General features: G+C 39.6%; 2 protein-coding genes across 6 annotated transcripts in view; one reads left to right on the top strand and one right to left on the bottom strand.

Moving 5' to 3' along the window:
• fmnl3 (formin-like 3) overlaps positions 1-3597 on the top strand; it is a 47901-nt gene extending 44304 nt beyond the window's left edge. For all 5 annotated transcript variants that reach the window (XM_033629070.2, XM_033629069.2, XM_033629067.2 and 2 more), the window contains one exon: positions 2139-3597. Coding sequence is in view for 2 of the 5 variants with exons in the window: in XM_033629069.2 (XP_033484960.2) it covers positions 2139-2203 (65 nt within the window). In the remaining 3 variants the exon portion in view is untranslated. The remainder of the gene's footprint in view (positions 1-2138) is intronic.
• Positions 3598-6245: 2648 nt separating this feature from the next.
• The window catches only part of LOC117258890 (low-density lipoprotein receptor-related protein 1), a 122361-nt gene continuing 106036 nt past the window's right edge, over positions 6246-22570 (bottom strand). Inside the window, exons 66-89 of the mRNA XM_033630109.2 lie at positions 22031-22153; positions 21813-21938; positions 21597-21713; positions 20312-20418; positions 19850-19982; positions 19546-19668; positions 19301-19423; positions 19051-19188; positions 18778-18915; positions 18515-18634; positions 18149-18405; positions 17864-18042; positions 17626-17732; positions 16590-16709; positions 16293-16469; positions 16001-16141; positions 15672-15845; positions 14734-14895; positions 14330-14501; positions 14020-14121; positions 12985-13058; positions 12810-12903; positions 11825-11969; positions 6246-8140 (exon numbers count right to left, since the gene is read on the bottom strand). Coding sequence (XP_033486000.1) covers positions 8003-8140; positions 11825-11969; positions 12810-12903; positions 12985-13058; positions 14020-14121; positions 14330-14501; positions 14734-14895; positions 15672-15845; positions 16001-16141; positions 16293-16469; positions 16590-16709; positions 17626-17732; positions 17864-18042; positions 18149-18405; positions 18515-18634; positions 18778-18915; positions 19051-19188; positions 19301-19423; positions 19546-19668; positions 19850-19982; positions 20312-20418; positions 21597-21713; positions 21813-21938; positions 22031-22153 — 3290 coding nt within the window. The 3' untranslated portion in view covers positions 6246-8002. The remainder of the gene's footprint in view (positions 8141-11824; positions 11970-12809; positions 12904-12984; positions 13059-14019; positions 14122-14329; positions 14502-14733; positions 14896-15671; positions 15846-16000; positions 16142-16292; positions 16470-16589; positions 16710-17625; positions 17733-17863; positions 18043-18148; positions 18406-18514; positions 18635-18777; positions 18916-19050; positions 19189-19300; positions 19424-19545; positions 19669-19849; positions 19983-20311; positions 20419-21596; positions 21714-21812; positions 21939-22030; positions 22154-22570) is intronic.

Raw genomic sequence — 22570 nt, 5'->3', positions numbered from 1 at the left:
TCAAGATAATGACTTAGTATCTCAAAAAATACCAAGTTAGTATCTCAAAATAATGAGAAACTTTTTCAAAACAATGACTTGCTTATCTACAGAGTACTGACTTTGTATCTCAATATGGAATGATTTATTCCGTTTTATTTTGAAATAATGACTTAGTACTTAAAAAATAATGACTCAGTATCTAAAGATAATGAGATAGTATCTCAAAATGCTGACTTATTTGTTTTGTGATAATAATAAGAAAGGTTCTCAAAATAAACTAATAAAATAGACTTAGTTATCTCAAAATAATGGCTTACTTATTTCAAAATATTAAGTATCTCAAAATAAAAAGAAACATTTTTAAAATTATAATTTTTGAACTTGATCTTAAAATATTGACTCACTTATCTTAAAGTACTTATCAAAGAATGATTAGTACGTATCTCAAAACAGTGATTAAGAGTCATAAAATAATGAGAATGTTTTTGTTCTCATTATTTTATTATTTATTTTATTCATTTATTGTTTTATTTTATTTTGAAGTTAATTTTTTAAGGTCTCTTAGTATTTTTAGATACAAAGTCATTATTTGGACTTATTAACACATTATTTTAAGAAAGTTTATTATAATGACGTGAAGAATCTTTTTTTTTTTTTTATCACACTGGTGAAAATGGGCTCCCGTACAACATCACTTCATCCCCAACAGTCTTTAAAACATGAATTCACTTTTTTAATTTTCCACCAAGTCTTTACCTCAGAGAGGAAGTTTTTGTGTTTTTTTTTTAAGAACATCATTGTTTAGTTTCAGTGACTACTTGTACCCTTAAATCATCATCCTCCTCATCATCATCCTCATCATCATCATCATCATCATCATCATCATCCTGACCCCCTCCCGTTATGTGTTGCATGTTGTCCAGTGTTCATTTACTTCTCACCTGTCAACAACGTCCGCCATGTTTTGTCTTTGCTAACTGTCATCCGCGGTGTGCTCAACAGCTGTTTGGTCAACAGGCTCTAGAAAACAAAAACACACACAGTCAGTCAGATAAACATGAACGCAGTCTGTATCCAAAATGTTTTACAGAGCTGAGAGGTTTACTTCAGACACAGCCAGCTTGTTGCTCATTAACCTGTAGAGCTTGTTGACCATTGTACTGTAACTGTAACAATGACGGCTACTTTTCTGTTGTTACTGCTGCATTATTAGTGTGACAGAGTCGTCATAACTACATTCCCAAAGCCTTGAATTTCACTTTTGTGTATCAGTACGACCAGTTGAAATGCAAGGTTATGGGAATGTGTCATTCAATGTTAAGTCTATTGTTTATGCCCTTATGTGCTAATTTTATATATCTAATACACAGTTAACAAAGATTAACTGCAGGAGCAGATTTTTTTAAACAATTGTTTGACTCAAATATATACACTCAGTTGCCAGTTTATTAGGTACACCTAGCTAAAACTAATGCAGTCTGATGCAACAGGCCTGCAAGAATGTCTACCTTCATGAAGAGTTTATAGTTATTTATTGTCACATGTACAACAATTACAAAAGCGGCTAGTGCCATTGAAACTCTTAACTCTCTCCAACAATGCAATTAAATTTGGCCCAATGCCAACTGGAGCCTATCCCAGCTGACGTTGGGCGAGAGGTGGGGCACAACCTGGACAGGTCACCAGACTATCACAGGGCTGACACATAGAGACAGACAACCATTCACATTCACATTCACATTCACACCTACGGCCAATTTAGAGTCACCAATTAACCTGCATGTCTTTGGACTGTGGGAGGAAGCCGGAGTACCTGGAGAAAACCCACACTGACACAGAGAGGCTCTGATAATTTTGAAGGATGCTGTTTGTGGCACTGTTGAACTGTATAAAATTATACAGACAGGTGTTTCTGTTATTTACCCTACTCTTATCAATACAGCCAGGGTGGACAAAATAATAGAAGCGTGTGTAATGAGGTGTACCTGATAAACTGGCAACTGAGTGTATGTCTTCTACATTTTAAGCCTAAGCACTGCAAAAGGAAAAAAAAGAAGTGTTAAGTAAGACAAAACAAGTTTGCAGTTTGACCTCTGCGTCCTCTAACATGAGTGTTCCCCCCTGTCTCTGACCCCTCTCTCCATGCCTACTCACAGATCTCCGAAGCCAGCCTTTCCTGCGAGCTGACGCGTTGATCCGGAGCGGTTGGAAGAGACCCTAAACCACTTATTCGTCACTTATACTCCCCTCCCCACTATAACCTCCCTCCCTGTGTCCTGATGGTCTGTCTCAACCCTGAGGCTGCAGATCACAAAGACTGAAAGGAGGGACAGGACAGAGCCCTTGTTATAGCTGGGTAATTTATTTATTTATGGAGGCCCTTAACAGCCACTTTAAAGAGAGCAGGCATCATTACAGAAGCACAATGGGTTTCTCCTGTCTCACCGCAAAACACAAGACTTTCCCTGCTCTGTTGCCGTGGAGAAGCGGACCAGTCGGACTACAAAGCAGGTGAGGTGAATTGAGGACTGGTGGACCGCGAAGCAGGAAGAACTTTGCTCCTGCCAACATGTGGATCTTATTCCCAAGACTATTAATTTCCTCAGATTATGCCATCGTAGCAGGATTCAGACTGGGAGTCAGCCAGGCCCTGCTGCCGGTATGTTTGCCTTGAAGAGACGTGCAAAAACCTTCCTTCAGATAACAGAGAAGCTTCGATATTACAATGAGACATGTGGGGACTGTTTCCTAACTTTAAGCCAAGTCGACACATTCAGTCAAGAGCTATTATTTACGTTTCAATCGCATGTATCTGGGAGGAAAGACTATTGATTTTACTGGTTCTTTTGGACAAGCTAGCCAAACCAAATGTTTTGCTTAAGAAGTGCCTTTTTTGTGTAAACAGTGTTATCTCTCACAAGTCAGCCATAATTTGTTTATTTTACATCTTTCATGTGTTAAAGATTGTATTTTTATTGCCTTGTTCTATAACAGTCTTATAATACTGACAACAATATGCAGAAGTTTAAAATTTCCAGCTTTAAACTAGAAGGTGAGGAGAATACTGAGATGACTCTTTTATTCACCTCTCTAGTACATTGATGTCTTAAAGCTCATGACTGATGAACTCCGTGCCTTGTCCAAGTAGTTCTTAAAATACTGAATGTTAAACGCTTTGACGACACTTCCTGTCACACTGTAAGTGACATTTTGGGATGTGACAAATGTATGAAGAAGATTCCACATGGACTGCTGATTAAGGGCCCAGATGATGTTAACCTGCTATAGATGTGGTGATGGATGAAGGACGTTTCCATTCCTATAAGGTCTTATTTTTTTAAAGTTTTTGTTTTTAAATCTCCTCTGTTTTAAAAGAGATGATGCATTCCTTCCTAACAGCTGTTGAAAGTTATTGGCACAGAGGGAGCGATACATCTTTACACTACTAAATTTGGCTCAACATTGTATGAGACACTATTCTTAAAGTGGACATTTATATTAATGTACATTCAAATCAAGATATTGACTTTTTAGAGGAAATTATCCATGATATTGTCTATTGACTGAAAAATGACACTTCCTGTTTAATAAATAAGATGAATTATGGAACTACAAGATTGAAGACTGTTATTGCATTCAGAAATGTGAAACAAGGCTCCTGCAGCTTGAGACCTTTTAGATTTAAGACTTTTTTAATGCCACAAGTGATGAAATTTAACACCAATTTTATCATAACCAAATCTGAAGAAAAATAACATATGAGCCAACGAGGCCAGTACTCCGCATTGTGCATCTGTCCCCTCTGTCAGATGGACCGCACCATAAGTCATAGTATAGTATGTCATAAAAATATTATCAAAAAAGTCATAGTATAGTATGTCATTAAACTATCATCTTATTTTTTATCATTTTGAATGCCGTTGTCCAAATGAAGTGTGTGATTTTTCTCTGTATATTTCTATGTACTGCGTGGACTGCCATGAAATTTGATACCGGTATTCATGTCCCCCTCAGGACAGGTCAAGATTGAAAATATCCTTATAATGTTGATGTTGATAGGTTGATAGAGTTTAAGCCTTTGATTTGAAAGCAGAGAGTCTGCCTTCTGAACAGCTGTTTCTAATTAATTCCTTTGACTAGTACACCTTAACAGCTGACTTTTGAATGCCTTTGTCCAAAAGAGAGACTGAAAATCTTCAACGAAGAGAGCTCATGTGTCTCCAGTTCATTAGCACAGTGGGATAGAAGACTGGTTTGAAGGTCAGAGGACTGGGGTTCAATTCTCAGGGGAACAGTCAGTCTGTTTTGCAAGCTGATGTCTGAAGGAGAAAGTTAAAATGTCTAAGAAACACAAAGTGTCTTTGGCCTGGTAGCTCAGGCTGTTAGAGGACCGGTTGGAAGTCCTGAGGTTGAATGTTCGATCCTAGTCCAGGGCTGCTGAATTTTAAAGGCCGCTGTCCAGAGGAGAGAGTGAAAGGCTCTGTGAAACACAATGGAAGTGTGAGGTGGACTACCTCAGGCAGCTTAAAGAGCTGCTTGGGAATTCTGAGGTGGGAGATTTGAAACTTATCCAGGGCAGGTAAAAATGAAAGTCCAACGGCCAAATAAAAAGGTTAAATGTGCCCGCAGAAAAGTGTGTATGTGTAGGCAGGATAACTCAGTGGTTAAGACTACTGACTTCAGTGTGGGAGACTGGGGTTCACATCCAATGCTGCCTCAGGAATATGTTATGGCAAGGGGGAGCCAGAAGGCCAGGCCAAAGTGGAGATGTTGTTGTCATCATCATCATCATCCCCATCCCCACATTTTATACACGATAAATGCACAGAACACTTTTCACTATAAAAATACACAGTGGATAAAGAACAAATAAATCTCCTCCTGAGACTGGGCCATTCAGAGGTAGCAAGGACCAGATAATATGGTAGGGTGGGTAGGTAGGAAATGGGTATGTCATCAAAACATTTTTGATGACATGCTATACTATGACGTTTTTGTCATATTTCTGATGACATACTGTACTATGACATTTTTGTCACATTTTTGATGACACGCTATACTATGACGTTTTTGTATGACATTTTCAGTACGTCATGGTATGTCATAAAAAACGTGACCAAAACATCATAGTATAGTACCTTACCTGTGGGGGGTGGGAGTATCAGATAGCACATTGAAATATGTTTTGATGATAAAAATACACTTATTTATCAAGTAAATACATAAAACTTGTATTGTCAGTGGTATCATTATGTAAATTGTTGTACTTGATCAAGTTCAAAGGTCACCCACAGACCTTTTCATAGGTCCCCATTGACATGGGGCCGGGGTCATCTATAACCCTCAACCCCCCAGACAGTGGGCCTTGAGCCAACATCAGTTACTTTGAGTTAAGAACATTTTTTCCACATGTTTATTGTAACCTAAAACATGATTTTTGTTTTGTCTCATGGCAGAGAGAAGGGTAGGACAGAACTGAACAAACACAGTTTGTTGGCCGGTTTTCTTCATGATTTTGTGTTTCAATGATTTTGCAGGATTCCACTGCCTTGATTCACATCGTTCTGAGTTTGAAAACCAGAAAATACACCAAGCCTTGCATGCATGGCCTTGAACCAGGTTTAGCCATGACATAAAATCTTGGTTAAATAGCCAATCTTGGGTAAATTTGCGCTCCCCCATGTCATTCAGGGTGCAGTGACAGCTAGCTAGCATCCAACAGATCCTCTGCTTTGAACATGGCCAGAAACAAAATATGAGTGTTGCTGGTCCTAACATCCCATTCTGCGTCACATTAGTGCGAGGGCATACAGTAATTATCAAAGAAATTATGTTGACAATTATCTGAGAAGACAAACAACTTCAGAAAAAGAAAGGTTGATAAAATCCCTTTCCCCATGTCTTTGCACTTATAAGACTTTTGATTTTTTTTAATTGATTTAATACATTTTAAGACCAACTCAGGCCTCATTGTTAGATGAGTTCAGTACCTTTCAAGCCTTTTTAAAGGGGAACTACTTCAATTTTCAAAATTCCTACGTTATGCCTATGGTCTAAGACAGTGCAAAAATATTAGTAAATGTGAACAAGACTTTCTGTGATGAAGCAACATCCAAAACAAGTGATTACTACATGTTCATGTTTTATTTCCTCTTTTCTTTTGTTTGTTAGAAGGATACTTGATGTTCACTTCTGATGCACTCCAGTCAGAAATAATAAGCGATTGCTTTTCCTCTCCAAATGACGAACAGAGCCACCGTACATTTCTACTATAAAAATCCATTTAATTTTCTTATATCAAAAAGAAATAGAATCATAACAAAACAATCAGAACCACAAATATCCATGTGGGTTTTTGCCACCAAAAGAAATTCTCCAACTGAAAAATGATTGTTCTAATTTACATGGTCGGGTGAAAATCTAACAGAGCAGGATGTAAAAAAAAAAAAAAAAAACAAAGAAAAAAAAGAAAGAAGTGATGAATACTGTTAACAAGTGAAGGGCAAAGCCACAGAGTTTCCTCTAGGATGGGTGTGTGAGAGCACCATGCAGAGTGATATGGCAGGTATGGCTGATAAGCTCAGTTAAAAGCAGCGTGGTGAGCAGTGACACACAGAGAGAGCAACACTTTAAAGACTAAAAACCAGTTTGACAGATAAACAGATGGTTAGCGTTAGCAGCAAGGCAAAGGAATTAACAAAGGAATGCTTATCAGGAAGCCGATCAGTCCCCTTCCTGGGAATGCACTTAACAATGAGCATTAACCTAAATTACACATCCATGTAATTACATACAATTAAAAACAAAACAAAAAAGAACTCAATCTTGCACAGAAGTACGTACCATCAAACGGTCTCCCCAGCCTTTCCTGAAAGTACATTTACAATCAAAAGACAAGGAACAAAAGCCAAATGCAACCAGCTAATTATTCAGATTGTTTTTCAGTGATGACCGGAAATTCACAGAAGGTTGCCGTCACTCCCAAAAGGAACTTTCTAGAACAGTTTCAGAGCGAAATCCGACTCCTGTCCAGAGTGTCCTGCAGTAGGCTAAACCAAGGCCACGGATATCCATCCCAGACTTTTTCATCCTGGAATGTGGACTTTGTTACAATCATCTTCATCCAGCGCACTCGCACACTGCCATTGACTCATTCATTGCTGACAGAGTATGTCAATTATACAATGACTTAAAAAAAAAGAAAAGAAAAAAAAAAAGACTTAAAAAGTACAGACTGCTATTTGTTACTGATGTTTGTATTCCTGGGTATATTTTCAAGACACTTTGTTAATATTTGTTTATATATATGCAAATATATATATTTAACTTTAGTCTGTGCAAGGAGGTAAAAGACAATCACTTGAATGTAGTTCTTTGAGACGACAGAACAGACACCGTCGGAGATGCCATGTGTACTCTCCCAGCCTCGGCCCCCCTTTTAGACCTCCAGCAGCAAACGTACACACGATGTGAAAGACTGAGCCGAACCAGCATCCAGGAAGCATTCATAGTGAGCACTGGCACTTCTCCTCTCTTTCATGAACAACAAAGACTTGGCAACGTTTTCTAGGATGGAACAATATTCTCTTGTTTTTTTCCTCTCCCCTATACAATTCATACAAAAATAAAAAATTAAAATTGTTCCACTGCCATTTGTATCTCTCTATCTTTTACATTTGCACAGAGGTAGTGGCTATATGCGTGAGAGGGGAGGGAGAGTTGTGAGGAGGAGGTGAGCAAAATTAAAAAGAAGAACTGAATAAATGTCTATAAAATGGTTCCTTTTCGTCACCAGAGGATTTTTTTTGTCAAAGAACAAAATATAATACTGCAATCACTTAAAAAAGTAGTCCTTCATTTTATACATTTTATACAGTGTTCTCGCTTTTTTTGTTGTTGTTGTTTTGTTGTTTTTGTTGCTTTTCTTTTCAGTTGGTAAAAGGCATAAGATGAGAGCGCTAGTCGGCTCAGCACTGGGTCGGGCAGGGCAATGTTGGCAGAGTTCAATCCATGCCGAGCTCTACGCCAGCGGGTCACTCATGTCCTCATCGCCCTGGGAGAGAAGCTCCTTCTTTTCATCTGTGCTGGCCAGAGAGTTGCGGCTGTTGTGAGCGCCCATGTACAGGGTGGCATACACTGGGTTGGTGAAGTTGGTGGGCTGCAGAGCGAAGAAAATTACATGGTGACTCAAAGGGCACGAGGAAGGCAGACAAGCTTTAAATGTGAAGGCAGCATTTACTGCATTTTGTGCTTGAAAAGGTCAGGTCATTCAAATTACAAAAAATAAAAACATTTCGTCTCTTAAAGGGTCAATTCACTCAAATGGCAAGAACCAAAGATGTTTCCCCTCCCCACCACTACAACCCTTGCAGATAGTTTTGGTTAGTTACTTGGCCTGATATAGTGTGTCTGCCTGCTCTGGGTCTTTGTTTCAGGGGGTCCAATCGATTACTCCTGACTGATCAGTGGCACCCGTAGAGGCATTTTTTTTTTTTTTTCCTTCAAAAGACATTTTTTTTGTCACATTTTTGATGACATACTATACTATGACGTTTTTGTGACATTTTTGATGACATAGTATACTGATGTTTTCGTGACATTTTTGATGACATACTATTCTATGACGTTTTTGTGACATTTTTGATGACATACTATACTATGACGTTTTTATCACATTTTCGATGACATGCTATACTATGACGTTTTTGTCACATTTTTGATGACATACTATACTATGACGTTTTTGTCACATTTTTGATGACATACTATACCATGACGTTTTTGTGACATTTTTGATGACATACTATACTATGACGTTTTTATCACATTTTTGATGACATACTATACTATGACGTTTTTGTGAGATTTTCGATGACATGCTATACTATGACGTTTTTAATCACATTTTTGATGACATACTATACTATGTTTTTATGACGTTTTTGTCACATTTTTGATGACTTACTATACTATGATGTTTTTGTGACATTTTTGATGACATACTATACTATGATGTTTTTGTGACATTTTTGATGACATACTATACTAAGACGTTTTTGTGAGATTTTCGATGACATGCTATACTATGACGTTTTTATCACATTTTTGATTACATACTATACTATGACGTTTTTGTCACATTTTTGATGACTTACTATACTATGATGTTTTTGTCACATTTTTGATGACTTACTATACTATGATGTTTTTGTGACATTTTTGATGACATACTATACTATGACGTTTTTGTGAGATTTTCGATGACATGCTATACTATGACGTTTTTATCACATTTTTGATGACATACTATACTATGTTTTTATGACGTTTTTGTCACATTTTTGATGACTTACTATACTATGATGTTTTTGTCACATTTTTGATGACTTACTATACTATGATGTTTTTGTGACATTTTTGATGACATACTATACTATGACGTTTTTGTGAGATTTTCGATGACATGCTATACTATGACGTTTTTATCACATTTTTGATGACATACTATACTATGTTTTTATGACGTTTTTGTCACATTTTTGATGACTTACTATACTATGATGTTTTTGTCACATTTTTGATGACTTACTATACTATGATGTTTTTGTGACATTTTTGATGACATACTATACTATGACGTTTTTGTGAGATTTTCGATGACATGCTATACTATGACGTTTTTATCACATTTTTGATGACATACTATACTATGACGTTTTTAATCACATTTTCGATGACATGCTATACTATGATGTTTTTGTGACATTTTTGATGACATTTTTATCACATTTTCGATGACATGCTATAATATGACTTTTTTGTCACATTTTTGATGACATACTATACTATGACGTTTTTATCACATTTTCGATGACATGCTATACTATGATGTTTTTGTCACATTTTTGATGACATACTATACTATGACGTTTTTGTCACATTTTTGATGACATACTATACTATGACGTTTTTATCACATTTTTGATGACATGCTATACTATGACGTTTTTATCACATTTTTGATGACATACTATACCATGACGTTTTTGTGACATTTTTGATGACATGCTATACTATGACGTTTTTGTCACATTTTTGATGACATGCTATACTATGACGTTTTTATCACATTTTTGATGACATACTATACCATGACGTTTTTGTGACATTTTTGATGACATACTATACTATGACGTTTTTGTGACATTTTTGATGACATACTATACTATGACGTTTTTGTGACATTTTTGATGACATGCTATACTATGACGTTTTTATCACATTTTTGATGACATGCTATACTATGACGTTTTTATCACATTTTTGATGACATACTATACTATGACGTTTTTGTGACATTTTTGATGACATACTATACTATGACGTTTTTGTGAGATTTTCGATGACATGCTATACTATGACGTTTTTATCACATTTTTGATGACATACTATACTATGACGTTTTTGTGACATTTTTGATGACATACTATACTATGACGTTTTTGTGAGATTTTCGATGACATGCTATACTATGACGTTTTTATCACATTTTTGATGACATACTATACTATGACGTTTTTGTGAGATTTTCGATGACATGCTATACTATGACGTTTTTAATCACATTTTTGATGACATACTATACTATGACGTTTTTGTGACATTTTTGATGACATACTATACTATGACGTTTTTGTGAGATTTTCGATGACATGCTATACTATGACGTTTTTATCACATTTTTGATGACATACTATACTATGACGTTTTTGTGACATTTTTGATGACATACTATACTATGACGTTTTTGTGAGATTTTCGATGACATGCTATACTATGACGTTTTTATCACATTTCTGATGACATACTATACTATGACGTTTTTGTCACATTTTTGATGACATACTAGTCTTACTGTAAATGTAATTTCCAGTAAATATCACATTATAAAACATGTTTTCTTTTTTAAAAAGTACAAGCGTAGGCAGACAGCAAGTACTCACCTATCTCCTCAGTGGTTATGTCTCAAGTATGATCGAGCGCACAGCTGATTTCCTATGTGGTTTGTTAACATTAGGCGCACAGCTGACAGGTGCAGTGGTTTGTTTACATGACAAAATATAAGTGCATATTTAACAGATTCAGTGAGGACAGAGAGGCACTTGCTTTCTGTTAGGACAGCGTGTCAGGCCTACATATTTGCAGAGGGAAATATTTTTATCAGACTTTATGACCTCAGAGATTTAAATATATTGGACTATAATAGAGTTTCTTGGTCAAAAGCTGAATGACGGAAAGACTCAGTGCAGCAACACTGATAATAGAGTTATTGCTGAGAAAGACGGAGACGGGAACAGAAGTCGTAAGTTGGATTATTGCACAGTGTTTCTATGAGTTATTAATAGCATAGTCAGAATGCTGCTTTGTCACCCTCCACTTTATGCCCCTTGCCCACATTCATTTTTAAGTTGCGGGTCCTGTATCTTGGCTGGAGTGATCCCAGTGCAAGATGGTCTCTAGTTGAGTCTAAAATTTTTGCTACCACCCCAAGACAATCTGGGTCAAAGCATTACATGTGTCTTTCTACAAACAATGTCCCAGTTACTCTGGATCTTTTAAAGGCATCTCTCAGAACAGTTTTTGATGGAACTACTTTTTACCAAAGAAACGGCAGCAAAAATGAAATTCCCCACCACTAAGAAGTTTCAGAAATCTTCAGATTTAGGTACATAAACTCAAACTACCTACATGGCTATTGACCACTAGGTGTAAGTGAGAAGATATGTTTTCTGTGATTTGAGTGAGCAGACCCTTCATATAAAGGTGCTTTCAGTTGTGTTACCTTATCTGGGTCCAAAGCAAAGTCTGAATCCAGGAGCTCCCCAGCGTCATCGTCTGGGTCTCCTTCATAGATCTTATAGGCAGGATTCCCAATCTCAACATTCATGGCTCCGTTCGTCATTCTGTGGTGCTGGAAGCCCTTTGCACTGCAGACAGACAATATAAACAAACTGATTAACCATCTAAGCAGTTAAAAAAGAAGACTGTGAGCTATTTTTTGGGGGAGAAACCTTAAATTAAAACAATTACAGGGGCTTGAAAAGTATCAAAACTTGCCATAAACCAGGTACTGACTCAGTACCAGCAACATACAATCCACACAATCAAGACAACAAACATTATAGGTTGTCAAATGAGCTTTTGACAAAAGGTCATTTGATCAAACCCAGAGAATAAACTGCAGCATGTCTATAGTGGAGAATGCTGGATTTTCACATTGCAAATATTCAGCTGTTTGCAAGCACATAAACCGTTTTTTATAGATGCACAGTTTTATACTTAACTATGCAAGCACATAGCGTAAGCCTAACATTTAAACATGTAAACAAGGGAAGGTATGGAGACGCAAGAAGGACGAAATACTTCGATTATTTGTGCATCACCATCAAAGCTACTTCAGATAAGAGTTAATATGTCCCTGTGGTGCTGAGCATGAAGCCCAGTGGGAGGCAAACAGGAGATGGCAGGCAATGACAAACAGATTTCTACAATGACCAACAGAAAAGACAAATGGATTGACGAACAGCATGACCAATCTGACTGGATATTAAGGTAAGGAGGGGGACAGGATTTGTGGGTCAACATGTGTAACCCTATGAAGTTACCGCGAGCACTGAGAACGAGATTTGCCCGGCCATAGAGACCTGGGAGACAGGAAATAGATGGTTATCAAAAGGAAGGAGAAAAAGAGAAGCTAGATAGCAGAAAGTGTGAGGAACGGATGAAAAATGGAGTCTGGATGTGAAGTATTTGAAACCAGGACTCACCCGCGCATTCTCCGCTTGTACCACAAGATGGCACCAACCACCAGCAGTGCCAGTAAGAGCAGCAGAAGCACTGGGATGACGACGGAGGCAGTACCTGCGAGTGAACAAATAATGTGAGTAAACAGAATCAAAGTGCATGTTTTACTGACAGGACTGTCTGAACTGTGAAACTTACTTCCACTATGAGGATTAGAATCCACAGCAGCTGCTGCAATTTCACATCTGTATCCCCTCCAGTCTACAGGACACCTGGACACACAATCAGAGTTACAACAATGAGTGTGCATGAATGAGAATGTGCAAGCTCCCTTATTGGATTATTCCTCACTTAACCTGGGAATTGTAATTTTTGCTTTTAATCTGTATCATACATAACGTTATAGTCAGGGAGTGGAGGAGACTATGATGCAGGGTATCTACACCTTCTTAAGCATCATATTCATGACATTTCAAGGCCAAATTCCCTCGAATTCAAGGACTCAACATGGCATGGTTTGAGGTTAATTACTGAGAAATGTTTTAAAGAAAACTAGCACGCTTTTAAGAAGCTCACAGACAGCAATTAAAAAGAGAAAGAGGCTCCAATGTCTGAACACTTCTCTATTGTGCTGTGTAGGTGGTGGCAGGTGGCGTGTGAAACAGTGACGCAACTGCAGGAGACGCACACACAGACAGCAGAACATGGTCTATTTATCAATGTTCAGTGAAAAAATAAATAAATCAAAAGAACTTTGAATTTATATATTTTGTGTAAGAATAGAAATTAAACACATAAATGACAAATATCTATTTAGGACCTTGTTCTTTCCCCCTCAATTCATAAACTTTCAAGGATTTCAAGGATCTGTGGGAATGCTGCTGATATCTTTTTGGCAATAAACACAACTATTGATCCTTTATTATTTCCATTCAGTCACGCAAGGCTAAAATCCCCAGTACACTGGGTAGAAACTATAGATTAAGACAGTCTAATCATAACCTTGAATATTAAATGATGAATTTACAAACAACATATCAGTAAATGCACAGGCAAATGAGTGGTGAAGCCCATTAACACAGGGTGGGTTGCCTGATTTGTGCACAGTAAAAAAAGAGGAGTAAAAAAGGAGCTGGCATGAGCCCTGTGTGTATTTGAGTGTGAAAGACAGACAAGACAGAGAGAGTGTATTAATGTGTATTTGATTAGTGGTGGTCAGGTGATATATCTTACTTGCACTGAGGCAGCAGTGTGCGAGTGTTGACCGAACATTGGCCATTTGCACAGTAGTCCAAACAGGAGTAGCAGCTGGGTTGCGTCTGACCGTTGGGACAGCTAAACACACACACATACACACACACACACACACACAGATAAAAAAATAATTATGTTGCTCAATAACATCTCCTCAGAGTCCTCATATAGCAGCAAATAATGTCCATGGTTTTAGAATGATGGGTGCTATGTTCAGATGCCAGTTTTAGCGTTCTTTGTAAAGTGAGTGATAGATTGATGTCTGGCCACATCGTCACAGTGTACCCACCTGCAGGAAACCTCGCCTGAGGCTGACGTCAAACACTTGCCCGTTCCGCAGAATAGACATTTGTCCAGCTCACACTGGTGTCCGATGTACTGAGTGGGGCACAGACACAGTTTGGTGCCGTTGGAGGTTTGTAAGCAGGTTCCACCGTTGTGACAGAACCCTTCACAATCAGCTGGGGATGGAAAAGAAGACACGTGAGAGGTGTAAACAGCTGCCATAGATTCAAACTTCTACCATAGGACTGTAATGTAGTGGGGCTTTTTTTGTTCTCTGAAACAACAGAAAAATAGATATAAAAGAAGCTGAGAAACCATACAGATTGTTTTTTCATCCATCCACAATCTACAGTGAAGTAAAACTCCTTAAAGACAATGTAGCAAACATCTGATAGTGCTCCCACTTACTGTACTGGCACTGGTCTCCCTTGTACTCAGACGGGCAGCTGCAGGTTGGCTGGTTGCCCATATTGACGGAGCAGTTGCCTCCGTTCAGGCAGTAGTCCTGACACGTGTGGCGGTTACAGTTAGGCCCTGTGAAGCCCTTTGGACATCTGCAGGTTGGGGCACCTGGGACACACGTAAGATATGAATTGTGAGTTTAAAAAAAAAATAGAGACAAATATAGGTGAACACAACTACAATGACTTACACAAAGCATATAGCTATGTATCTCAACAACTGACTTCCTTTACAGGATGCAGAATTTTACTTGACTGTCACTACAAGTTTACATTGATTTTACACATTATAGAATCAATGCAGAACTAGCATAGGACGAGAGTTCGTGATTTTTGGAAATCATCTGCTTCGTGTTCTCCCTGCTGCAGCACTTGGGCATGGGATCATTACTAATGAATACTCCAGAGAGCTTAGAGCTTTCACAGACATCAAAAGGATGGGTGGAAATTGTACTAATGATTTTCAGAGCAAATAAAACATGTTTGCCCAGCTGCCATCAGTGGCCTTAAATTACTTGCCAGAAAAGCATTTCATTTCACATCAAATTTGCCATAACATGTTTTTATTCACTTAATAATTTAGTAGTTAGAAAGATTTTCCCACAAGGAAAAGTGCCTGTTGAATAACCTCAAGACAGACAAGGGTATTTACACTCACGCTGGTGTAACAAAATCATTACAAAGATGGTTTGTCTCCACAGAAATATACATAACTGAGACCTTGTTATACATAAGTTATCATTAAAAAGGAAGAAACTTCATGCTAAAGGGACAGTTCACCCCCCTGCTTAACTGCAAACTAAGTAAAGGAGCTAATGAAAGTCTGAGCAGGTTGGTCTACGGTGAATACATCAATCATTAAGTATGAGTGTGTTGTCTTCTTACCTGTATGAGAAGCAGTGCATGTGCCCCCATTCTTGCAGTAGTCCCGGCACTGGTTGATCTCACATCTCTCTCCGGTGTAGCTGGGCTGGCAGCGACACTTGGCCACCTGGCGGGCGTTGAGGAAGCAGCTCCCGCCGTTCTGACACTGAATATCGCAGGGCCCTGAAGGGGGAGCTGTGGAGAGGGGTGGGGGAGACTGCATTATGAATCAACATTTTGTGTGCAGCATCTGAACATAAAGCCACCCAGGAGTTTGATGAAGTGAAAGTAGGGTTGTTGCTCTACTGCCCAGCTATATGCACATCGGTGGACTTTATCTGCAGACTTACAGAAGGGTGACTGGGTGGGGCTTTGTCTCTCCACACATGTGCCGTTGTCGGCCACATAGTTGTTGGGGCAGGTGCACACTGGTCCACTGGGGCTGAGCAGACACAGCCACTCACACTTCTTCCTGTCACATGGGTTAGTCACTGGTGCAGAGAGAGGGACAAGACATCCATTAGGCAAACCAGCATTAAATGTATAAAACCAGTTGTATTAATTTACATGACTAAAAATAATATCCATCTCATGACTTTCTTACTATACGTGTAGAAAGGCAAGAATCAGTATGACACTCACTCTCCGGCTGCTTGTAACGGTGGTAGAGGACAATGTCAGTGGCATGGTTGATGCCTGTGGTGAGATTCTCCATGGGGCCTTTGCCAAACTTGTTGACCCGGAAGACAAAGTTATTGATATAGGTGACCCCGTATATGTAGTCCTCAAAGATATCTATGCTGAACGGATGGAGCAGGTCTGAAAATGAGAAGGAAAAAAAAGAAGTGGGTTAAAAACAGAAAAATCTTCAGGCAATGTTTAATGCCAGATTTCTGATCTTTAACGTTTCAAACGAGTTTAAGAAAAAAAAAACTCAACTGTTTTTGATGCCGGAGACAGAAATGACTGGATCAGAGCCATCCAGACGAACACTGCCAATCACTGAGAGTTTAGCATCTGCCCAGTAAAGACGCTCGTTGAAGTAGTCCACTGCCAAACCTGGAGAGACAGAACAGCCTTGCAAGTAAGACCTGACCAGAGTTGAGGAGTAACAAGTTACATGTAACAGCGTTATGTAATTAAATTATAAAATAAATATAAGCGTAATCCATTACAGTTACTAATCAAAATGTTGGTGAATACAAATAGGTTACACTGAATACATTCTTTATTCTTTTCAGTAAAAAGCTCTTGCAATACGACCTTCATTCTGTTCTGTATAGCATCTTTTCGCTGCACAAGCATGCCCTCTTTTGGCATATTTCCAGACAACACAGTCAAATACGAGCACCATCAAGGGTAAATGCCTTACAAGGAGCTGTCTTTATGTCCAGACAGGCTCCATTTATTTGGCAGTACGTGCTTACATTTTGAGTGTTGTTTTTGACTGGTTCTCTTGTTGTAATTTGCACTGCCTTTGAAATCAATGCGCATTGCTCTAAGCAACCTAAGTCTGCCATGCCTAAGCAGATGGCATTCTTGTTGGACAAGAACACCTGTCAGTGCTGGAAAGTCAACAACATTTTTTCTTTCTGAAATCAGAAAAGGGTTTTAACAGTGCTCTACAGTGTAAAGCTCATTTACCAGTTGTAAAAATGCTGTTAAAATGCTCCATGTCAAACCTTCAGCTTTATATAACCTTGACGAAGTAATTAAAATAGTTACATTTCTTATTACATTTTTAACAGGTAACTAGTAATCTGTAATCCATACATTTCAAAAGCGACCTTCCCAACACTGGACATGACAAACTATACACAACAAAGGGCTGTCATTGTGCTGCACAGCTCCTTAAAGTGAAGCTATCTAACTGTGAATGTGGAGCAGGAAGTTGCTCAGAAACACGATGTGTGATTTCCATTCTCTGAACGAACCAGGGTTCCGATAAATCATTCAGTACTGATGCAGTACTGACCTGTGGGCCACTGGATGTTCTCATGAACCAGAGTTTGTCTCAGAGTGCCGTCCATGGCAGCTGTCTCAATTTTAGGGTGGTTCCCCCAGTCTGCCCAATACATGGTGCTGAAGGGAATCACAAAGTTGTAACACATTATTACAAAACAAACGACAGTAAAAAGCCATGATAGAAATTGTATATTTTATATGACTGTTGCCCTGAAGCCACCATCAAAGAGCTGATCGCTGTTTCTTACCCTCTCTGTGGATCCACTACGATGGCGTAAGGCTCGTCGATCATACCAGAGACGAGGGTCTTGCAGTGCTGGCCTGACATCTGAGCCACTTCGATTACATCTCGACCAGAGTCGGTCCAGTACAGGTTACCGGCCACCCAGTCCACCGCTATACCTCGAGGCATCTTCAGCTCTTTGATCTGGACACAAACAAAAGGTGGTCATAGCATGCTCATGTGACTGTGTGTGGTGTTTTTGTAATATGATGGAGAGTTTTTGTGTCGCACACATTTAAACTGATGCTACCTGCAGGTTGGTGATCCTGCCCTCACTCGAGGAGGATGATGATGATGGTCCTGGAAGTTCATACGAGGAGATGCGTCCTGTGTGCCAGTTGGTCCAGAATATGCGGTTCGTCTTCACGTGCAGGTCCATCGCATCAATACGTACACTCGCATCACCCTGGAAGGTCTGCTCGTAGCGCCAGTTAGGCATGCCGGGGTCCAGGCTGCGGATTTCATTGTCATCGGCTATGTACAGAATCTGTCGACTGCTGTTCATGCCTGGAAGGAAAACAGAAAAAGTTACAAGGATGGCCTCTGAAACTAAAGTGAACAATTACCAAGAGAAAGGACAAGCAGTGTTTATAACAGATGTAGCTCTGGTCCTCACTGTCGGCCTTGCAGGTGTCATTGATCCTGGTGAAGTACTTGTGGCAGCTGCATTTGTAGGAACCTTTGGTGTTGTTGCAGACGTGGGAACACACTCCAAACTGCAGACACTCATTCTTATCTAAAAATGGAGAACCAGAGGAAAGTCATATTAAACAGACAATTATAACTGCCCAGCTCCTTACCTCCAAAGCGTTAACATACTCTATGATTTAGATAACTGAAGTGAGTCATCGGTTGTCAGGTGAAATGTTCATGGTTTACCTCCACAGGTGTGGTGTCCTGTCTTCTGGAAGCCTGGTTTGCAGGAGCAGAAGGAGTCTGTGCCGTTGGTGACACAGTGGGCCTCGTCTCCGTCACCACACTGAGTCCTGTTACTCCTACAGTCATTTAGTTTGGTGTCTAAACACAAAAACAAGTCCAACATAAGTCTGTGAATTTTTAAAATTTAAGGGATGATCCTGCTGATGCTTAAACAGATCTAACATCAGATCTGTGATGTGCTGTGATACAGAAATCAGTTTTGACATGAGGCACCTGTCTTGCAGTTGATCTCATCAGAGCCATAGTCCTCACAGTCGTTGAAGAAGTTACAGCGCAGAGTGGAGCTGATGCATCTGCCGTTGGCACAGAGGAACTCATCTTTTTCACATGTAGGAACAGCTGGAGGAGCCTCTGTAGACATATGACAGCGCACACACACACACACACACAGGTAAGCAATCTGTTTAATCAAAGACGAGAAAGAGGGGGAATTCACAGCGATCTGAAAAGCTCTACAACTTACGGCAGTTCAGTTCATCTGACTTGTCGCCACAGTTGTTGACACCATCACACCTCTTTGACACTTGCAGACACACACGGTCGTTTTGGCAGCGGAAAGCTCTGGTGGGAGGACACTGGAACTTCCCTAAGAACCGAACAGATAAATGACAGAGGGACGAAGAAAGTAGAGGAAAGAAAATAGGTCAGGACAAAAGATGAGGAATGAAAGACATTTAACATGTGTGTGAATCACAAGGCTGCACTCACTGCACTCTTCGGGATTCTCATCAGAGTTGTCTCCACAGTCATCCTCCCCGTCACACTTCCAGGCGAGGGGTTTACACAAAGTGTTGTTACACTGGAATTCATCCAGAGGGCAGAGACGCCCAGCTGAGAAAAACAGGAAGACATCTTTACTACTTCTGTGGTAGATACATCTTTTCATGGCGTTTGCCTTTAGGTGTTTCACATTCATACATATAGGCAGACATGGTTAAAAAAAATCTGATTAGAACAGTAGTAAAAATAAATAAAGTCAAACCAACACATATAGACACAAACATGCACTTACTAGCACTGCCACAGTTCTCCTCATCGCTGCCGTCCATGCAGTCGGGGTCAGCGTCACACCGCCAGCGGATGGGGATACAGTGTCCGTTCTTACACTGGAACTGGTCGTTGTCACACTTCAGATCACAGCCATTCTGAAGAAACATCATAATTCACAGGATCAGCTTTTATTTTTTATTAGATCTTTTTAGATATTTTTTGGGCATTTTTTGCCTTTAATGGACAGGACAGTTAAGTGTGAAAGGGGGAGAGAGAGAGGATGACATGCAGCAAAGGGCCACAGGCTGGACTCGAACCCGGGCCGCTGCGGCAACAGCCTTGTACATGGGGCGCCTGCTCTACCACTAAGCCACCGACGCCCAGAGGATCAGCTTTTATACTCTAAATACATACAATGTAGCTTTTTTTCCAGATTAATACAAAACATTATTTTAAAGGACACTGAGACTTAAAGTTTCTTCACCTCATCAGATCCATCAGCACAGTCGTGGTCTCCATCACACTTCCACCTCCCGGCAATACAGCGGCCGTTCGTGCAGGCAAACTCGCTTTCTGAACATTGTCGAGGCACTACAGAGGATGAAAGACAAGGTGACAAGGTCAGTGACATAACACACGATTAAACACTCCTAACAGTGAGCTATGGCTGCTCTAGCCTTCAGCACAAAGACAGGACAAGGGTTAAATAGCCACAGAGAAAGACTCTAGACTTGTGATGCGCGGATCGGCTCTGACATCATTCCAATCCGCATGTACACATAAATCATCCACCCACAATCCACCTGAATGAATTATCTTCTCTGATTTACAGGCCCACACTCTACCAGTCCCTGTGGGCTATGTTGCTTTTTTAATTATGCATTGTTTTGATGTATGAGTGTTTTGTTTAACAATTTAATGATTAGAGAGGCTGCTCTCAGTAACTGTGACTGTTTCCATGTGCGCAGTAATGTCACTGCAGCAAATATGGTGGGACATGTGAGCAGCAAATCTAAAAACTGTAACTTGACAGGAAACAGAACTAAACATTTAGCTTCTGTAAAAGTGAAGTAACGCTACTGATCCTCGTGCATAAATGCACACAGCATCTCTCTTAATGGAGGCATACTTTTAGTTTCTGCTGCTGTGATGCTGCAAGTATTAAACTGACTCAATATCATGAATTAGCATGATCATACTACCCTGTTTTTAAAGAAATTAACATTTATTTACAGTTTAAGTTCTTTAAAATATAACTGCAATCCGCACATCAGTACTGTAAACACTGCAGGAGGTGACGTGAGAGAATGAAAGGAGGTCATTAACATCAAATATAAAGTCTTATGCAGTGGCATCTTGTGGCAGTAGAGACTAAGAGCACCAATGTCACAAAGTTAATCTGTCAGAGCTCAGCTTGCAGACTCTCACAAGAGGGTGGGGATCACAGCTGGACAGGAGCATGAGAGTGGACATGGCATGGACACACAGCAGAGAGGTGACATATGAAGGTGGAGTGACTTACCTCTGGCTCATGCCAACAGGACAGTATGAAATGAAACAAACATCAGATGAGGTGAGATGCATCAGAAATGACAGAGAATGGATGTTAGTGCTGAACGAGTAGCTTGTATGCACAGTTAACAGGTTAGAGGTGCAAAGTGAGTATGCTACCAGTGGACAAGTTATGAGTGTAAGTGACACTGGACGAGGTGAGATAACAAATGTTGACAGTATGGTGGTGTTGTCTCCAAGCTGAAAGTGACACCTACTACACTTGTCTTCATCCGAGTTGTCCCCACAGTCGTTGTCATAGTCACACTGCCAGCGACCTGGTACACAGCGGTTGTTCTTACATCTGAACTGGTACGGCTCACATGTCCTCTCAGCTGTACAAATCACAGAAAATGTTAGTCAATACAATAAAATCAGCAACAACACAAGCCTAAAATTGCCTCTTCTTTTCTAAAAAGAGATGATAATCTTACCACACTCCTCTTTTGGCTCATCTGACGCATCACCACAGTCATCCTCGCCATCACACTTCCAGCGAGCAGGGATGCAGCGACCAGAGTCTTTGCATCGAAACTCGTCCACACCACAAGTCATCTGGGCTGGAGAGGGAAACATTCAGGGGTGGTTACACTTAAGAACTAATCAGGATGACTCAGAATAAACAAAATGCTAAATAAAATGAAAGTCTTACTGCAGTTGGCAGGCTCATCAGATCCGTCCACACAGTCATTGTCACGGTCGCACACCCAGACACGAGGTATGCAGCGTTTGGTGATGGCACACTGGAACTGGGTGGGTGCGCACGTGACCTCAGCTGTGGGAGAGAATGACAGATTTATAGTTACTACGTGAAATAAAGCATCAAAGTGACCGAACAGCATATCAGCGCAGGCATTATAGTATACATAAAAGCCCATACCTGCCAGTGTGATGGAAAAAAGATCCCGAAAGTCTTGTAATGAGGAACTTACTTGAAATAATGAATTGGTTTCTCAAAGTAATGAGAAACATTCTCGAAATGATGACTTGACTCTCAAAGTAATAAGTCAGTATATCAAAATAATTAGAAGCTTTCTCCAAATAATGAGTTACCATGTCAAAGGAATGAGTTTGTTTCTCAAAATAACAACATAGTATATCAAAATAATGAGAAGCTCTCTCTAAATAATGAGTTAGTATCTCCAAAAAATGAAATACTATCTCAAAATAATGATTTAGTATCTCAAAATGA

The sequence above is a fragment of the Epinephelus lanceolatus genome, chromosome 8 (assembly GCF_041903045.1).
Source record: "Epinephelus lanceolatus isolate andai-2023 chromosome 8, ASM4190304v1, whole genome shotgun sequence".
In the NCBI taxonomy this organism is placed as follows: Eukaryota; Metazoa; Chordata; class Actinopteri; order Perciformes; family Serranidae; genus Epinephelus; species Epinephelus lanceolatus.
This window is presented reverse-complemented; position numbering and strand designations above follow the sequence as displayed.